The sequence below is a fragment of the Periophthalmus magnuspinnatus genome, chromosome 11, assembly GCF_009829125.3.
Source record: "Periophthalmus magnuspinnatus isolate fPerMag1 chromosome 11, fPerMag1.2.pri, whole genome shotgun sequence".
NCBI classification, from domain to species: domain Eukaryota; kingdom Metazoa; phylum Chordata; class Actinopteri; order Gobiiformes; family Gobiidae; genus Periophthalmus; species Periophthalmus magnuspinnatus.
Window position 1 is genome coordinate 17,090,310 of NC_047136.2, and position 20,453 is coordinate 17,110,762.

Consider the following 20,453-nt stretch of genomic DNA (forward strand, 5'->3'; position numbering starts at 1 on the left):
AGCTGCTTTAAAGTCTGTTCTCTGAGCCACAGGAGCCAGAGACCTGAGCGCAAGACTTATGTGCTTGTACTTGGTGGTTCTAGTCAAGACCTGAGCAGCAGTGTTCTGGATGTACTGCAGTTGTCTTAATGCTTGTTTGGAGTCTAACCTACTGGAGCCAAATGCATGGATAAGTCTCTCCAAGTATTTAAAAAAAAAAAAAAAAGAAAGAAACAAGAAAAATAAACAGATATTTCCACATGCATACTAACTGAAGTGAAGGAAAGAAGTATGCAAGATATGCAAAGAAAGAGGGGAGGGGTAGATAGAGGCTGTGCAATTAATCACCTTTTAATCCAGTTGGAGATTCAGTGATTTCTAATGGTCAGTGATCAGAGCTTGGGTCTTTTTAATGATGAGGTCCAAAGCCAGTCCTCTGTCAGTAAAAGCATGTGATTTGGAGCTCACACTTTGGAGGATGAAATTTGACCATTTCTGGTGTTAAATAACTGTTTATGTTCTCAAATTTATCATTGAAAGACATTTTTTAAGACAAAAGAAAATCAAGATAGTTCAGTATCGAAAAACTTGTGATTTTTTTGTCATATCAGAGAGAGATAGACTAACAGAATAGAGAGAGGGAAGATGTAAATAAGGGAAAGGGTGATGAGATAGATAGAAAGAAAAGAGTGAGTTAAAAGGAAGATTGGGAGAAAGTAAGGGGGTATGTAGAGTGAAATAGATAGAAGAGTAAGAGGGAAAATGAGAGATTGAGAGAGTAGATGGATAGAGAGGAATAGAGGGAAAGAGGGGGAGAGCAGTGCGGGGAGGGCGGGAAGATAAACGAGCTGCGTTGAGGGATTGCACAATCAGACTGGTTTGTGAAACAGAGCGTCCCTCCTCCTCTTTCTCTCTCTCTCTCTCTCTCTTACACCTCTCTCTCCTCTCTCCGCTGCTGCAGTCCACCACAGCACTCCGCACGGCGCGCTCTTGCCTGGCTGCTCGCTCGCCTGCGCCGCTCCTCTTCCTCACCGCATTCCCGCAGCACACGGACACTTTTCCTCCTCCTCCTCTTCCTCCTCCTCTATTCTCCTCTTTCTCTTCTCCTCCGTGGATTATTTTTTTAAGCTTTGATTTTTGGGGGGTTTGCGTTGCGTCCTCGCAGCACCGCGCGGAGTATGTAGGCGTCTAGATGGTGAAGGGATAGATAAATAGATAGAAGATGCAGATGGGAACGTCTTGAATCTCGCAGAGGGTATTTTCAGGGTATTTTCATGAGATTTTGAAAGTAACATGAGGCGTTCTTAATTTGAATTTCGTTTTTAAGTGTTGTGCGTGAGTTTGGTTTCAGCACCACAGATAGCGCTCGTCGAAATCTCTACGCCGTGATTGGGCACTTATGCGTAGACTTGTTTTCAAAAATCAAACTTCCTTCATTCTAACAAGGGAACTACTTTTCACACCGCGATGAGACCGAACAACTGATTTCACGTTAATCCCGCGGAACGTGATACCAGGTGGAAGAGGAAGGACTATATTTCAAGTTTTCTACCAACCCGTTTGCAGAGGACTATACCAGGACGATGGCCCCTTACACTACCCTTTACCTGGCTCTGACCCTGGGTATGCTTCTGTCCTACCCCCCTCTCGCTGTAGGCAAGAAGAAGCTGTACATCGGAGCCCTGTTCCCCATGAGCGGAGGTTGGCCGGGGGGTCAAGCGTGCCTGCCCGCTGCCCAAATGGCTCTGGACCTGGTGAACAACCGGAGCGACATCCTACCAGACTACGAGCTGGAGCTGATTTACTACGACAGTCTGGTGAGTGGGACTTGTCCAACTTTTTCTATTCATAGCTGTCTGTTTATAGCTGCTAATTTCAGGACTTTGGGCCATTCGGAAGACTTATTACGCAGAGGTGGGCGATATTGACAAAATAGAAAATGATTTTTTGCAGTATCTCCATGACGATGTTTAGTAAGGCTGGAGTTCATGCAAAAAGAACTGTTTATGGAGATACGGTGCCAGGAAGTAATGTATGTACAGTATATAAAGACAGATGAAACTTGTTCATTTAATGTGAGTTTAAAATGCCTTTTTACATAGAAATACCAAACTATCTACTCAACAACTTCTTCTCATTTCTGCTTTTGTCCCACATAAATACATTGAATCAAATCAAATGAAATAAACAGATCAAAATTTTGGTTGACCAAGACGCCATCGACCGATTAATCAACTAAACAACAAAAGGTCTATAGCACTAATATTTTAACAATGCGTTTATATTTTTAAAATGAAGGAACGCGTTAAACCATGCCTGTTTAAAAGTCCTGACTGAGGTTCAAATGCAGCACAAAAATTGAATGGACCTTAAAAGTGACCACAAAAGTTTAGAAATCTCACTTGTTTAGATTTTTCAGCTTATTTAATTTATTATTATAATTTTGTATACATCCCCAAAACAATAATTGCAATATGATAATTTTTTCGTATATATCTTCCCTCCATCTGTTATTATGTTTTGAATTGTTAATCGTTATGGCAACATATGTTAGGCGTTCATCGCTCTGAGACACGTGGACATATTGCCCGACGGTAATGTTGGCATCATTGTAAATGTCTATGGTGATTTATAGGTACATTTATGTTGAATTTTTATGAAGTGATTTTCTGATCGCAAGCTAACGTGCAGTTTTCAAATGTCCAAGATCAGAAATGTAAAAATGGGATATATTTAGTGTTACGGTTATAGTGAGAAGAGACGAGTGACTGTATAACTGTGATTATTCACAGAAGTTATCGCATGTACAGTATCTGACCAACTTTCTCATACAAAATCAACATGTTTTCTAAGCTCTGTAAGGGAGTAATGCTTATTTAGTAAATTGTAAAATATATATTATACCATCAGTCTGGTACATTGGCATTGGTGGAAAAAGTGCTCAATTTTGTTACTTAAGTAGAAGTAGAAGTAGAATTACAGATACCGGAGCAAAAAATACTCCAGTAAAAGTAAAATTATCACACAAAGTTATCACAAATATCTACTCAAGTAAAATTATTAAAGTACCTGTTTAAAAATGTACTTAAAGAATGGAAGTTAAAAAGTATTTTCTTATAAAGCTGCGGATTGAAGCTGTTGAATCAGTTTTTCAGTATCAGTATTTGTATATTTGTATATTTTTGTTTGCTCAAATTATGAATGTATTAAAAAAATAAACCCCTTAGCCTTTTCAGCAGGTCATAAAAAAATATGTTTCCTTTTCAGTCCTGTTCAAAAATGTAGTGGAGTAGACAGTACTGATACCTGCACTCAAATGTAGTGAAGTAAAAGTAAAATGTATCCACTTTAAAATTCACTTAAGTAAAAGTATAGATATCTAAAATGTATATGTAAAAGGCCCATTTTACACTGTTTTCTGATTTATGTTACAATGTTGTTTCATTCACACATATTTAACACACAAACCCTGCATATTTAGGCTGAGTTCTTCTCTCAAACAAAAAACACTGTTCCACCTTATGATGTCATGTACTGTAATTCATGAAGTGCTTTACAGTGTTTTTAAACCCCGTACACCTTCACGAGAATCATTTGGATGATTTCAACCCTGGAATTGCCAGTCTCTACTAAACAAAAGCTAAAAGGTAACTGTAAACATGAAACTACCGCTTCATGACATCACAAGGTGGAACAGAGTATTATGAGCTTTGGAGATGTAGACAGACTAATAATAAAGGATTACTCAAACATGTCTGAATGAACCAAAACACAATTCTAGGTCTCTTTTTTTGATGTGGTAACAACATTATAACACAGCTTTAAATTCACAAGAGTAAATTTAGCATAATATAGGACCTTAGTACTTTACTACTTTTACTTTGTTACATTCCACCACTGTAAATTGGTAAATTGCTGTATATATTTGTTAAGAATGCCACGATTAACAAAGCGCAGTAGTAATTCAAAATCAGCAAATTGGATACAAAGCTATATCCGACTGTTTTCAGCTGCTTTTAACATTTCATTATAACACAAGTTGCCGTGGTAATAGCAAAAGCAGATCATTTAAAAATTGTGTATTTTGGTTTGTGGTAGATTTCCAGCACTGTAATTTTCACACATTTTGAATGATTTACTGTGGTTATTCCTCTGAGTAGTTTTTCTTTGTATGTGCATGAATATTGCGGGTAGACCTGTCACCGTAAATGCTATATCCACTTATTTGAGCCATATAACGTTGAATTAATAACTTCTATGAGTCATTACAGATGCAAACTAAGTACTGCAGTGTTTCATTCTATTTATTTTTTAACAATATTTAGATTTTTAAAAATATTTTTTCGAGGTTTGAATCTGCTATTTTCTTCAGCAGTACATCGAACTTCAAAATGTGTTATCGTGACATCGCTATTGATCACATCTTATAGGTACTTCCTGGTTACTCCTTGCGTTTCTCAACTCCGGAGTACTGTGGGTGCATTGATAATGACAAAGCAATTCACTTTTGGAATTGAAACGGTCCCCTTGACTGACCACAAAAGCCACCCTTCTGTCTCCTGTTGATAGCATACCAACGACAGGCAGCTTCTTCATTACTTATTAATACGTGCATTCCATACATTGTGTGCGCTAGAGAATTTCTGCTATGAACTGAAACAAAAAGATGAATAAAGCTGCGGTACCAGAGTTTCATATCGCGAAAGGAGGAAGTAGGTATTTAAATCTGTCTAATCAGAGTGCTGCTTTTCATGCTTACTTCTGGGTTGAAGAGAAATATATATACATAATAGTCCAATGAGGTTCATCTGGTCTATTCATCTGGCCAAGGTGTAGTTTGTTTTCATACCTGAGAGTTTCGATTGCCCACTAGTGGTCTTCCTCAAAGTGGTCACATGATGTTGCTGTGACGTGTCCGGTCAGCTGATTTAAACAGGTTTAATCTACCTGTGGAGGCAGGACGACAGCGCCATCTACAGTCCGACTTCTTCAGGACAGTATCCCAGGTGTGCGACAGTAAAAAGGCCCCCCTCATCCCGGTTTAAAGTCCCATAGGCAATATATGACTCTTTGGGGTGAGAGCCGATTGGCTGTGCAATGGCGGTCCACCCTGCTCCTTTTTCGGTAGGAAAAAGCTGTTCTAAAGCTGCCAAAAAATCATGCATGTGTGTACCTATTTTTATTTTAATTTTTTTAATTTATATATATTTTTATTAAGGATGATAAAATAAAACATGAAACAATACAATAATAATAAACATGAAAACAAGACATAAATATTTAAAACCTAAAACAACAGAGGTCACAACTCCCTAACCCACACCTTTTTCCCCAAACATACAAAAAAAACCTAAAGATAGAACAAAAAAGACACAAAGAAACATGTATATGCATATAAGAAATTAACAAAAAAAAAATGTAAATATAATAGAAAAAGCAGTAATAGTAATAGTACAGCATGGCCAATTTACTGCCGGGCCCACTCCTCTCACTGTTTGGAAAACTAGTACCACCTTAACTGTATTCCCAGAGTATACATTATTTAATACATGGCCACACAAACTAAAGTCTCCAAATATTTCTAAAATCCTAAACGATAAAAAAAATAAAATAAATAAATACATGCAGATATGAGCCTTGTATTTTTCTTATAGTGACATAGAGCTCCCCTTGTCAGAACCCACCTCACCTCCAGCTCCGAAACTACACTTACATAACACATGTGCTATTTCCATACATAAACATGCTCTAAATGATCCTTAATGTACCATCCCCGGTGAAAGTGTTGCCGTTAGAGCGTGCCCATTGATTTCATAGCTTCAGACCATAATTAAGAATGCACGGGGTGTTAGCCGGAGCTTCGTTAGCGTAATTGGCAGTCCTGTGTGTGTTGTATGTGTTGTAATGCATAGCAGTGATGGTAACTGGGTCGCGGCCCTAGAGAGGAATTGTGCCTTCTACTGTACCGGGAAGTAGAGGAGCATGCAGTGGAACTAAACGCCGGCATTGCTCCGACCGGAAAACTTTCCCCAGGAGTTGACTTGTGGAGCAAATATAAACCAGAGCAATGTAGGCAGCAGTAAGCTTCATCTGTCTGCTGAGAGGACAGGGTGGAGTAGACAAAATATTTAGTAAGGGTACTGACAATGTAAGGTGTGTGTTGATGCCGTACTGCCGATTTTCAGGCACAGTTTTTAAAAAAGCGTGTCTTAAATTAAAACAAAGACAAAAAACTTGTTTACTGTCTTTCTGTGTGAAACCTGAAAAACGGTGGCTTATATTCTTATATATGCACAAAATTGTCTTGTGAGCTTTAAGTCATGCTATAAAGTTGTTACCTCCTCAAAAACATAACTGGAGTTGTGTTTTGTCTCATTCACACATGTTTGAGTAATCTTTTATTATGCTAGTCTTAGTCTTCTACTGGTAGTTTTCATGTTAACAGCTCCTTTTACCTTTTGTTCGGTAGAGATTGGCAATTCCAGGGTTGAAATTATCCAAATGATCTTGTGAAGGTGTGTGGAAAAACCCAACCCAACTCATCAAAATAGACAAACTAATAATAAAGGGTTACTCAAATATGTGTGAATGAAACAAATCACAACATTATAACTTGACTCAAAGCTCACGAGAATGCATTTTGTGTAACATAGGACCTTTAAGTAATTAAGGAAGGCTTTTGGGTCACGCAGCTGTAAAATTGCCTGGTCATTTTAAATAGAATTGAGAGACGGGGATAAGTCTTGCGTCATCTTGGTTGTATTGGAAAGGGTTGTTGGCCAATCAGCTGGTCTCCTTCAATGTGACACAGATATAAACAGATACGATTGGTCAGGAGGGCAGATACGTGAATATGACCGGTCAGTTCTGAAACCTCCGCGGAACCAACAACCATGGGACCAGATGGAGCTGCATTGTCTGGCCTATGAAAAGACGCATCTAGCTAGAGAATGTGTGTATAACATTAACATTGTGAGGGCTTGAAAACCCTATTCATTTCATATCACTTCTATCAAAAGTACCATCCACTCTTTGGTTTTGTTGTCATATTTCCCATTGTACTAGAAGAGGTAAGCTTTCCACTACTGAACAAAAGGCCACCGCAGTGCTGCTAAAGCTGGGTCACAACATTAGAATTAGTAAGAGCTTGACCTTTGCTAAAATCCTCCATCCACCTGGTGGCATACCCTCGTCGAGATTATAATATTTCATACAGAGTTTTAGCATTGTTGGGCATAAACAGGTAACGATTTTTAAAAAAGATATGAAGGTCACATTCTGGTATATAGGCACTCTTAAAAGTTTGTAAATGGATTCATAAAACCTTGGAGACACGATGTTCTCAACAGCAGATTCAGTTTTCTTCAGTTCACCTGGAAATAGTAACAGTATTTCTAGTATATCGCCTAAGTGGACGTATTATGCGGTTTTGACTTTTTTAAGCTTTTACCCCTGATGTGTCACTAACCTGGTGTAGCACAAAAGTTAAACTGGTGCAATTTCAGTGTTGCAGCCATAGACTATATATAAAAGTGGAATTATAGTGTCGATTTAGCTCTTTGCACAACAGTGTCTGGCAACATCAGTGTCACTACTTCCTGTACAAAGACCCCACAAACTGAAACTGATCTACACATAAAAGCAAGCGTATAGTCTTTTCATCCATTTTTTATTTTAATGAGTTGGTTATTTTATATATTTTATGCTTTTAATAAAAGTTATCACAGAGCCAATTTGGAGCCACATATCATAGCAACCAATCAAACCTGTTGCTAATGTTAACGGTAGCGAATTTAAGGAAAGGAGACATCTGATGGATCTGTTATTATTATTATTCATATCTTTATTTACAGATGTATTAGCCATCATTGTGTAAATCTGGAGTCAAAAAGTGTGATTTAAAAAGTGTGTGTTTACATTGATTGATAAAATATAAATGAATGCTTGTATACGCAACAATTCCGCCTTAAAGCTGCACTATGTAACTTTTCCAGAGGTTCCATGACATGCTTTTCTCCATGGAGATGTTTGTGCTTTGTCCAAAATGTTCCACAGAATGACACTGAACTGATTTATCTCCAGTAAGACAAGGGATAAGTTACGTGTCAGTTCTGTGAAAAGATGCGCTCATTGTATAATGCATGTTTTTTCAAGTTTTTTTTTTTTTTTTTCAGCAATATAAACACCTGATTGAACAAATGCAAGATAGTTAATGCTGTACTGTGAAACATCCCAGGCAAAGCAATAACAATAATAACAGCTCTTTGGACACAAGTCGGTGGCAGAATCCTCACCAGAAAAGTTGCATAGTGTGTCTTTAAAGGTCCTATATTACGCAAAAGTGACTCTTGTGAGCTTAAAGACATGTTATAATGTTGTTACCTCATCAAAAACAGATTATTTCAGGGCTGAAGTGATCTGTTTGATAGAAGAACTTGGCCTAAATGAGCAAGGTTTGTGTGTTAAACGTGTGGATGAAACAAAACACAACTACAGGCGTGTTTTTGATGAGGAAACAATTTTAGTTGGAATACCGCAATGAATTGTTAGCAAAAAGAAACGATAAAAAGTTGTTGTAGAGTGCTGTAGCTGCTGGGATCATTATTATGGCTGTGTGCTGTCGGTTGGATGAAGCTCACCTCTTCATGTGTTCAGGCTGGGTCCTCTTCACTGTGCATAATGCATTAGGTCCAGACAGAAGCAGGCTACAGTCGTGTGATAACCTTCAAGACAATGTCACAGGGGAATTCCGCTCTATAAGATTGCACACAACAGCACACTGATCCAAATAATAAAAAAACAGTGAAGCAAATGCGACTGATTGTGGACTTATTTGCATGTAATTCTGAAGAGGTTTTATGCCTGATTAAATAGATCCATTCCTCAGATTGGAAGGAAACAGATGAAGTGCATAGTTCCAATTTAGTTCAGAAAACCTCTGCTCTGTTCCATGTCACTTTTCTGCTGGAGTGTGTGCCATTTTCTTGTCTATACAGAGATGCTATTGCTTTGCCTGAATGTTCCATAGGGTGGCATTAAACTTATCAATGCGGAAAAGCAGGTGATACCATCGGAAAAGTTTCGGGTTAGATTTGTGGAGCGGTGACAACACTCACGGTCAAAATGCATGTTATTCAAGATTGTTTTGTTTTGTTTTTTTTCACCAATGAAATGTGTAATTGAATAAATGCAAGATAAATATGTTTCTTGATATACACATGGGGTATTCTCGCATCACAACAGTAAGGTCTCAGGTTCATTTCCCGGACCCTTTGCCGCCAGTTTCCAAATAAACCCACATGCAAGATCTTTTTGATTCACAGAATGTTCCACAGCACAGAAATAAACATTCATTTATGCTGTGTATATTGCTAAAATATAATTGGAAAACATGTATTCTTACTTTGAGTGGGGTCACCTCTCCTCTAATCTGACCTGTAACTTGATTTAGTGGTGTCACTTACTTGTTTCCATGGAGATAGAGCACCTTAAACAGAGTACAATTGCTGAATTTCAGTTTGCCTTATCATTAGAAGAATGTTGTTCAAAATTGGGATTGGCAATATATATCGATTCTTATATAATTATCGGCAGACATCGTAGGGTTTTCACAGATATCAAAAAAATCTGATTGATGCCACTGTCCCAGTCTCTGTGTGCCCATGTGTTAATCCCAGTTTGCCCTCTGCATCAGATTTTTTAGGCTAAAAATTCATCTGTATGTTATTGTTTACAATATCATACAAGTCATTTTAAATACCAAATAAGTGAAATGTTCATTTGTGATTTTTATTTCAACTTGAGATTCATTTATGGGCTTTTAAACACTAAATATTGTTATTGGCCACAACAGTGCGCCAAATATCAGATATCGGTAGTGGCTCAAAAAATCAATATCTGGAGCTTAGACTGTATAATGAAGTGGACTAAGGGAGTGCGACATCTCCCATAGCACTCCACTCCTCTCAAATCAAGCTCGTCGAGGCTAGAGCAGTTATAGGGTTGAATTTGAGTTACGTGAGTATCATAGCAACCAAAGAGCCAATCCAGAGCGAGGGTTGAAGGTGGTTTAGCAGGGAGTGAGCCCATGCTGTCATTCAAACCAGTTACTGAGGCTAGCGTGAGCATGAGTGTGATTTGTCTGTTATTAATGTTCATATCTTGATTTACGGACACAATAGCAAAATAAAAATACCAGGATTAGGTAGGGTCAAAATTAACAGTTTAAGACCAAAATGATGAGCCTGACAGCAGCAGTTACAGGAAGAGGAGTGACAATTTTTCAATAGAAAGTGAATTGGAGTCAGTGGAGCTAGAAGCGTGCCCATTTGTATTTGTAACGCGGCGGCTAGCAGGGTAGCTACGTCCATTTATGTATACAGTCTATGATCAGACCATCTGTAGTTCAAACTCAGGAATCCTCTCTATTTTTGTGCTGGCAAATCTCTTTTACGTGTTTTGCCTGAATAATGCATTGACCCTTTAATGATACTTCAGTACCGCATGGCGACATAAAGCGTGAGGTCCGCCTACAGCGCCATACATAGCTCCACTACAAAATTAACTCCCCACATCTCACAGCAGACAGTTGGACTAGCGAGACTGAAGCCTGCCTTGTAATTGATATCATTAATTAAGCTCGCATCCACTCCATTATGTGATAGCCCCCCCGCTGGTCCACTGCACGGGCCTCCTGGGGAAAACTAAATGGGACGAGGCTACGCTAATGCTAGCTAGCGACACCTGCAGTCTCGTACGTATCTGCGGAACATCAAGCTAATGAAAGGGAGATTTATGGGCCCGTCACTGCGGTTACGTCATGCTGTGTTATTTCCATCAAGGTGCAAACATGACAGCGCGGCGTAATGGAAGTAGTCGGACAAGGGGAAAATGTGGTGAATCGGTGCAAAAGAGGTCACGTGGAGGACGCGTGTGGAATGAACCGGAGAACGAGGCAGTAATGGTGGTGATGGTTCAGAGTTAAGAGGGCAATATAACAGCCAAGATGTTACTCCTATCTTTCAACGCGCTCATAAGCTTTCAGGCCATTGGGCATATAGTATGTGAGTGGATGGTGCGATATTGAGATAGGAAACAATTTCCAATAAACCAATACTTTCGAGAAAGTTATTGTTGTATGAATAATGTCTAGATGCGTGTTTAGGATTTTTTTTTACTTACTTTTTTTTTAGGTTTTTTTTTTTACTATTGCTTCTAAGGAAATACGGCAATGGGATTATACACGGATGACGTCATGACTCCAATGGAATTCCAGTCTCATTCACTGTAATGACATTTTGGCTCATTATATCCTGCCCTAGGGTTTTATACAACTCTCCTCTATAACATTGTATTGTACTTCCTCTAGCAATGTTTTATAGTCATGAATCATTATATTATTTTTAACTCTCCGGGCCAATAAAAATAGTAATAGTCACACTTTTTGTATGTAGTGCGAAATAAAGAGGTTTTGGTTCCTGACTTGTTTTTTGTGCATCAGGAGGTGAAGCTGAAATCCGTATCACAGCGATGGACCCAAAATGTCACACTTAGCTCAATCAGAGGGTCACTGGTTCAAACCTCCCTTACATATTGTTGTTTTTTCCCTGTCAAGTCACTGTGCATCTAGTCTGCAAATGCATGAGGTGTTAAACAAGTGTGGAGGGTGTTGCCAGGTGCGATGCTGATTAAGTTGTTTAAAATTCCATATATTACATTGGGTCATCATCAATGTCCAATAAACTTTAATTTGCCACTTATTGATTTACATGATTGATTTTCCAGTAAAGCGCATAAAAACTAGTAGTCTCAGAAATAGATTAGAATAGAAATAGAATAAAATTGTCGCCCCTCTATCTATAACTGCTGTAGTGAGTCTCGTCATTTTGGTCTTAAAATGTTTGTATTCGCTCTACATGTTCCTGGTGTTTTTATTTTGTGTTCGTAAATCAAGATAAGAACATTAATAACAGATGAATCAGGTGTCTTTTTCTCCAAGGTCACTCCCGCTAGTGTTAGCAACAGGTTTGATTGACAGTGTTGCTAAACACCCGCTCCATGTTAAACCAGCGGTGCAGGCAGGAAGAATCTGAAAAAATCTACTCTGTTCCTCAATCCTTTATGTATTTTTTTAACTTTTTTGCGTGTAAGCAGCCATGTTTATTTTTGACACAAACTGACCGTGCAGCTCTCTGATTGGTTAATCCGCCTGTCAATCACGCCCTCTAAAATCGAGGAGACAGGACACGGCTCCAGATCCACTCATCTTTGTATAGTTTTGTCAAAGCGTGTGGCTCTGGCTGGTCCGATAAGCCGTCAACCAGCACCAACACTCACTCACCACTTTCAAACTAGTCAGTGTGGGTGAAGTGTCTTGCCTAAGGACACTGGTGCTTAGGATTATCTCAATGCGCAAAAACGTACCAGTCACTAGTAATAAAGGACCCCAGCCACGTAGTCAGACATGAACTTATTATTGAAAATGACTAGAAGACAGTTGGGGAATTTGACTCTGCTGAAGCGTGTCAGAAAGTCAAGCTTAGTTTGAATACAAAGTCATTACAGTTTGTGATGGTGGTACCATGCTTTAACTTCAACTGGCACTAATCTTCTGTTTGAAGTATTCATTCATTCCATAGGCTTTAGAAAATGTCTTCTTTTTATTTACTCATACTTGAAACAGTCTGATATGTATTTTATTTTCTTTAGCTTACATTTGATAATTGTCTTACTGCTGTGGTTTATAACTGATATTAATATTTAAAATCAATAGAAAGCCCCCGAATTTATGTTAAAGGTGCTGTTTTTTACTTTAAAATATGAAACACAAAAATTAGTTTATAGGCAGCTTTCACAGCTCAGAGGTTCAGAGAGTTTTTTGCCTTTCAACAATAACTAGTACACTAACACATATTTCCTGATTAGCGGGCAATAAAAGGTTCTTAAATTAACTGCACACAGTACACAGCAGACATATTTTGACCTCAAGAGCTGCTTATACAATGTATCTGTATCACATTTTGCTGAAATACATGAAATACATATATCACCCATTATTAACTCATACCACAACAATCAGCTGCAGCTCCACATTACCTTTTTTTTTCTGTTAGAACAGTTTGACAATAAAAGAGATCTAAAACAGAACCTGCGACACACTACGTCACACACCCCAGTCATAAGCTTGTAAGAATGGTCTGCACTCAGCTCCTGTCTGCCCGCTCCAGCCCCTTACTGTCTGCTTCTGTCTCTTCCTGTCCACTCATGTCTCTGCTCCTGTCTCCTCCTGTCCACTCATGTCTCTGCTCCTGTCTCCTCCTGTCCACTCATATCCGCTCATGTTTGCCCCTGTCTGTTCCTGTCTGCTCCTTCAGTTCTTGTCCACACCTGTCTGCTCCTGTCTGCTCCTGTCCACTCATGTCCACTCATGTTTGCTCCTGTCCGGTCCTGTCTCTGCTCCTCTCTGCTCCTGTCTGCTCTTGCCTGCTCCTGTCTGCTTCTGCCTTTTTCTGTCTGCTCCTGTCTGCTCCTGTCTGCTCCTGCCTGCTCCTGCCTGCTCCTGTCTGCTCCTGCCTGCTCCTGCCTCCTTCTGCCTGCTCTTGTCCACTCTTGTCTGTTCCTGATGGCTCCTGTCTGCTCTTTCCTGCTCCTGTCTGCTCTGCATGTCACTGAAACATAAACACAGCACGGTGAGGTGCTTGTTACGAGGTTAAACGGGTGCTTTGGCGCGTTTGTTAGCGATTAGCACGGGCTGTAATCAGTGCTTTGATAAGGCTCACTTTTGAAGGCAGAACAGTGCATTATAGGACAGAGAGACGCAGCTGTCAGGCGCTCACAAACATGTCTACAGGCACCAGAATGAGGCTAAATATATGCAAGAAAGTGGGTCTATATGTATTATAATATGTGCAGTACTATGAATGGATTTATGGCTGCATGTCCTGGTTTGATCCTGGTTTAGTCCTGATGTAGACTGGTTTGGTCTATATATGGCATATATATATATATATATATATATATATATATATATATATATATAACAAAAAAGACTTGAGCCTGTTGCTGTTGTATAAGCAGCTCTTAAGGTCAGTAAGCCTGCTGCGTGCTGTCTGCATCTAATTATAAATCGTTATATTGTCTGAAAATCAGAAAGTGCACTGTTAGGTTGCTAGTTATCGTTGGCTTTACCATGATACTGTGGGTAAACTCTGCTCTGGCCTCTGAAAGTTGTGAAAAGAGGTTATAAATTCATCACGGAGAATAATTTAGATGCTCAGAATGCATAAGGTAAGTGAGAAACAACTTTGAACCACTGCAAACCACTAAAACAAACATTCACGTTTTAAAGACGGTAAAAATCAAGTACAGAGCTTTTAAACAGAAAGACTCAAGCAATTATAGACACATACAAACCAAAACTATACTGTTGGGAACACTTTTTCCACATGGTTTTATGATTAGTCCTAGTGCAGCCCTGGTTTGCTCACTGTGTAGTTCTTGTTTAGATCTGCTTTAGTCCTAGTTTAGTCCTTGTTTAGTCCTAGTTTAGCACTGGTTTAGTCCTGGTATAATCTTGGTTCGGTCTTGGTTTAGTCCTGGTTTAATCCAAATTTAGTCATTATTTAGTCCAAGTTTAGACCTGCTTTAGTCCTGGTTTAGCCCTGTTTTAGTCCCGGTATAATCCTAGTTCAGCATCGGTTTAGGCCAGGTTTAGTCCTGCTTTAGTCGTAGTTTAGCCCTGGTTTAGCCTTAGTTTAGCCCTAGCATGATCCTGGTTCAGCCTTGGTTTAGTCCTGGTTTTGTCCTGATTTAATCCTGGTTTAGCCTTGGTTCAGCCCTGGTTTAGTCCAGGTTTAGTCCAGGTTTAGTTCTAGTTTAGTCCTAGTTTTGTCATTGTTTAGTCCTGGTTTAGTCATGGTTTAGTCATTGTTTAGTCCTGGTTTAGTCCAGGTTCAGTCCAGGTTTAGTCCAGGGTAGTCCTGGTTTAGTTTGGCACAGCTCTCGTGGGTTTTCAATGACAGCTGAAGCAGATTGTTAGAGACAGCTGCCCTTACATTACTATATGGTGTTCTGTGCTCTTAACTCCTTCTTGCTGGGAGGGCTATTGCTCCAACAGGAATCATTATTGCAGCAGAATGTGGCTCTTCAAAAACAAATTATTTCTGTGAGGTGTTGCATCATTCGCCTTTAGTAACCGAGATCCACATTGTCCATTCTTAGCACAATGAGACGTATTCAGGAAGGCAAAATCACATCTACTCCTCGAGGATGTCTCTCCACCGTTACTGCTTAACTGCAATAATAAACTCCTATACGTTCAACAGGGGTTTCAGACGACGTCGCAAACTTCTAGGACTGCAAGATTAATCCCAATTGAATCAAACTTGCAATTTGAATAGTCAGTGCTGGCAAATTGAAAAAGACTGTAGTATTACTGTAGTATTATAAGTATTTATATATATTTAAGTCTACAAACATGTTCTGGCATGCATTTGATTCTCAGATGTTAAAAGCTCATGGACGTTTTTAAAATTGAACTTTGAACAGAATCCTGCAATCTTAAAATAAACCTCAGATACAAACATAATTGTGATGCTTGACAGAAAAAAAATGCAATTAGACATTTTCCCAAAACTATGCAGCCCGACAAACTATATGCCATGTATAATATCTAATAATGTTGATGAAGGACAAGTAAAAGTCTCTGTGTAATCTCCCCCCGTCGTATAGGTCTGTTCCATCGAAGAAAATGGAAAATTGAATTCTGAAAAAGTTTTTAGCCTCATGTGAAAGCTCAGAACCTCCAGAATTCACTCACAGAGCACTAGCACTGATACATGATTGACTGCAGGTGCTGGGGTTTAGGTTGTGATCAGAGAGAGTCGTTTGTAGGTTTAAAACAACTGGATTTCAGTATTGAAACTGGCAACGCAAATGAGAAAACACCAAATTATAACATAAACAACTTGTTCATCATGTCCAATGTATTTGTAATTAAGAATAAATCAGCATTGCAATTGTAAAAGTAAACACTATATTTGATTTGAACAAGTTCACCTGATATCTGGGAACACTTAGGTCATGTTTATGAAATTTTCAAACATACGGCTTCTTTAAAGTTAAAATTCGGGTTATGGATGTGTTAGGCAATTGGGGGCTGTGGTTAAGGATTGGTTCAGTTTATAAGCACTTTTCACACCTCCCATAGCCCAGTGCGGAGTTTTGCCAAATACTATTTTTTTCCAAAGACATGTGAAAAAACTGTGTACATGCCCTTTAAGGAAAAAATAGTGCGCTTATCTGAAAATGTACTGCTATAATTCACATCCAGTTATCTCATTGTGGTCAGTATTGCTGTCACACGGCGTCTAAGATATTAATAACTCCAGACTCTTCTCCTGGCATAATTTCCATATCCATATTTGTCCGACAAAGCTCTCAGGTATTCTTTTTGAAGTGCAGATTATCATTTTTTAAAGCTCGTCGCCTCTCACCTGAGCCTATAAGATATCGCAACATCCCCAACAGTTAGCCCGCATGCACATCCCCTGCTTCATCTGCATCGGATCCCCACTTCAAACGCACGAGGAGCAGACGAGAGCGGAGGGGGCCTGAGCGAGGGGGTGTCGGGGTTGGCATGACAACAGTAACCACGGTGACGACGGCAGTTCAAACAAACACGGATTTGGCAGGGAGAAAGAGGCGAGATCATGCACCTACTATGATTGCACAAACAGGAGCAGATGGAGCGAGATGAGCTGCGGCCATATTGAGCTGGCCGTGCCAAAAGGAGGAGGAAGTTCAGGCCACGGAGACACAGATCACAGGCGCGAAGGGTCCGGCAGCTGTGGAGAGGGCAGTAATAAAATGACGAATATTCATCATGGGCTTTGGAATGATGAGAAATTAACCGTCACTGTAGCAATTACCAATTTAAAACTAAATTATATCTTTTAAATCAGAAAAATCACTCAAAATGTCGCATATGACAGAAAGCTGAAATTGACCCATTAGATTTAGTTATCGTAAAGTATTACCAGAAAGGCTCATCAGAAAAGTGGGATTAAACACCTAAACTCTGCCCACAGCCACATTTCAAATAGAGCTGCTAATTTGAGAGGACTAAACTGCAGGACTAAAGAAGAGAGTGAGGATATCCACGCTTCAAACTCTGCAGGGGTGGAGTCTGCAGTGATGTCACATAGCACATGATAACACAGCACATACTCAATTTTTGACTGTTCAACACAAAGCTGCCTATGTATCTAGTTTGAGGACTAGGAGCAGGAGACAATGTATTTAAAACATCTTATACATAGTTTAGTTGCCAAAAAAAGTTGATTTAAAGTTTGGTTTTTTTCCACTTTAAAGTACTTAGTAGGACAATGATTGTGTTATTCAGTCCAAGGATTTCACATTATAAGCAGAGCAAACTTAGTAAGTTGAGTGAACACATGCTTGGGCTAATGTCGTAACGGTGCGGATAGGACCAAAGGATGCAGACCAGAGCAGTTTTAACAGTGTTTATTTACAGCGGTGAAAATGCAGTCTTTAAACAGGTCACAAGAGCAGGTACAGGAACCGGGGAGCGGGAGACGGGTCAGGCGGGTGCGGTGCAGGTAGAGGCGGGCAGGACAGGACCAGGACGGGGATAGAAGCAGGTGCGGTACCAGGGCGGGCGGAGCAGACGAAGACCAGAGCGGGGAGCGGGTGACAAACCAGAGACCAGGACCGGACAGGAGACGAGACGAGCAGGAGACGAGACGAGCAGGAGACGAGACGAGCAGGTGACGAGACGAGCAGGAGACGAGACGAGCTGGAGACGAGACGAGCAGGAGACGAGACGAGCAGGAGACAAGACGAGCTGGAAGCGATACCGGGACTGGAACGTGGCAGCAGGAGCTGGGCGAGTAGAGGCAGGAATCTGGAGGGTGCATAAATCCAAATGAGCATTTGCAGGGAAGTACCATATAACAAAGCTTAGCAAGAAACATTCACGTTTACACGCGGACGGTCTGGCACCGAGTGTAGACTGCCAAGCCTTCTTGTACTCAGCAGCAGGTGGTGGTGATTAGGCTGATGCACCCCAGGTGTGCACGGGAGGAGTCAGGCACTCCACCCAGCTCCAGACACACAGGTAGGGGAGGGGGAGAGAGCACGGGAGGACAGGGAAACTGACATCATGACAGTACCCCCCCCCTAAGGTCCACCTCCTGGTGGACCCCCAGGCTTGTCAGGATGAGCGCGGTGGAAGTCTCTCACCATGTCGGGGTCCAGAATGCGTGCCCTGGGCACCCAGGATCGCTCCTCCGGACCGTAACCCTCCCAATCGACGAGGTACTGGAGGCCCCTACCACGGCGACGAACGTCAATCAGGCGGCGGACGGTGAACGCCGGGTGGCCGTCAATGACTCGGGCGGGCGGTGGGGGATCGGCCGGAGGGCACAGGTCGCTGGTCCGGACTGGTTTAACCTGGGAGACGTGAAAGGTCGGATGAATCCGGAGAGACGGGGGTAACTGGAGGCGCACCGCCGATGGATTTATGATCCTCATGATCTTAAACGGTCCCAGGAATCGGGGGGACAGCTTACGGGAGTCCGTCTTCAGCGGGACCGTCTTGGCGGAGAGCCAAACCATCTGGCCAGGTTGGTATACGGGCGCCGGGACACGGTGGCGATCGGCCGTCGCCTTAGTGCGCGCTCCAGCCCGAAGAAGGGCCGCCCTGGCCTTCTTCCAGATCCGGCGACAGCGCTGGAGATGGCGCTGAACAGACGGGACGGCGAGGTCCCTCTCCTCCGTGGGAAAGAGAGGGGGTTGATATCCCAGCGATGCCTCGAAGGGGGACATACCAGTGGCGGAACTCACGAGGGAGTTGTGAGCGTACTCTATCCAGGGTAGGTGAGTACTCCAGGTCGCGGGGTTGGCGGAGGCTGTGCACCGTAGGGCCGACTCCAGGTCTTGGTTGGCCCGCTCCGTCTGCCCATTAGATTGTGGATGGAACCCGGACGTGAGGCTAACCGTGGCCCCCAAACTGTCGCAGAAAGACCGCCATACCTGAGAGGTGAATTGGGTCCCTCTGTCGGACACGATGTCCACCGGGATGCCGTGGAGTCGGAAGACATGACTGGTCAGCTGGTCGGCAGTTTCTTTGGCTGTGGGGAGCTTAGGCAGGGCAACGAAATGGGCGGCCTTGGAGAAGCGGTCCACAATGGTGAGAACCACCGTGTTCCCCTGGGAAGGGGGAAGGCCCGTCACGAAGTCCAAGGCGATGTGGGACCAAGGGCGACGAGGAACTGGGAGAGGATGCAAGAGACCAGAAGGGGGTGAGTGGGAGGCCTTGGCCCGAGCACATACCTGGCAGGCGGCGACATAAGCCCGGGTGTCTGTGTCCATCGTGGGCCACCAGAAGCGTCTCCTGAGGAGGGAGAGAGAGCGACCGGCACCAGGATGGCAGGCGAAACGGGAGGCATGGACCCACTGGAGCACCTGAGACCGGACAGAATCGGGAACAAACAGTTTATCTGGAGGGCCGTTACCTGGGTCGGGGTCGTTGGTCTGGGCCTCTCGGACGGTGTCCTCGATATCCCAATGGACCGCGGCCACCACACACGAGGAGGGGATAATTGTTTCTGCGGTGACCGGGCTATCCTCCAGGGCGAACTGGCGGGAGAGGGCATCTGGTTTGACGTTCCGAGATCCGGGGCGGTAGGTGAGGAGAAAGTTGAAGCGGCTGAAGAAGAGGGACCAACGAGCTTGACGGGGATTGAGGCGCCTGGCGGACTGGATGTACTCCAAGTTTTTATGGTCGGTCCAGACGATGAATGGTTGCTCCGCCCCTTCGAGCCAGTGGCGCCACTCCTCCAAGGCCAGCTTTACGGCAAGGAGCTCCCGATCCCCCACATCATAATTGACCTCGGCCGAGGACAATCGCCGGGAAAAGAAGGCGCAGGGACAGAGGCGGTTGTGGGGGTCGAACCTCTGCGAAAGCACGGCCCCCACTCCCGAGTCGGAGGCGTCGACCTCCACGATGAATTGCCGTGAAGGGTCGGGCTGGTGCAGGATGGGAGCGGAAGTAAATAGTCTCTTAAGCTTCTCGAAGGCTGTCTGCGCCTCAGGAGACCAGGCAAACGGCAAAGCAGGAGAGGTGAGTTTAGTTAAGGGCGAGATAACCCTACTAAAATCCCGGATGAAACGTCTATAAAAATTGGCAAAGCCGATAAATCTCTGGAGCTGTCTCCGGCTGGTAGGAACGGGCCACTCAGTGACAGCCTGGATCTTTTCAGGGTCAGCTCTTACTTGGCCCCGCCCCACAATGAAGCCCAAAAAGCTGACCTCCTCTGCGTGAAACTCGCATTTCTCAGCTTTCACGAACAGTTTATTCTCGAGGAGGCGCTGGAGAACCTGGCGAACGTGCTGATGATGCTCCTGGGGGGACCGCGAGAAAATCAAGATGTCATCCAAGTAAACAAAGACGA

General features: G+C 42.3%; 1 protein-coding gene across 1 annotated transcript in view; it reads left to right on the top strand.

Annotated features, from left to right (window-relative positions):
- Positions 1-20,453, top strand: part of gabbr1b (gamma-aminobutyric acid (GABA) B receptor, 1b) — a 249,965-nt gene that overhangs the window by 70,236 nt on the left and 159,276 nt on the right. Inside the window, exon 5 of the mRNA XM_033975440.2 lies at positions 1,636-1,796. Within this exon, the coding sequence (XP_033831331.1) occupies positions 1,636-1,796 (161 nt within the window). The remainder of the gene's footprint in view (positions 1-1,635; positions 1,797-20,453) is intronic.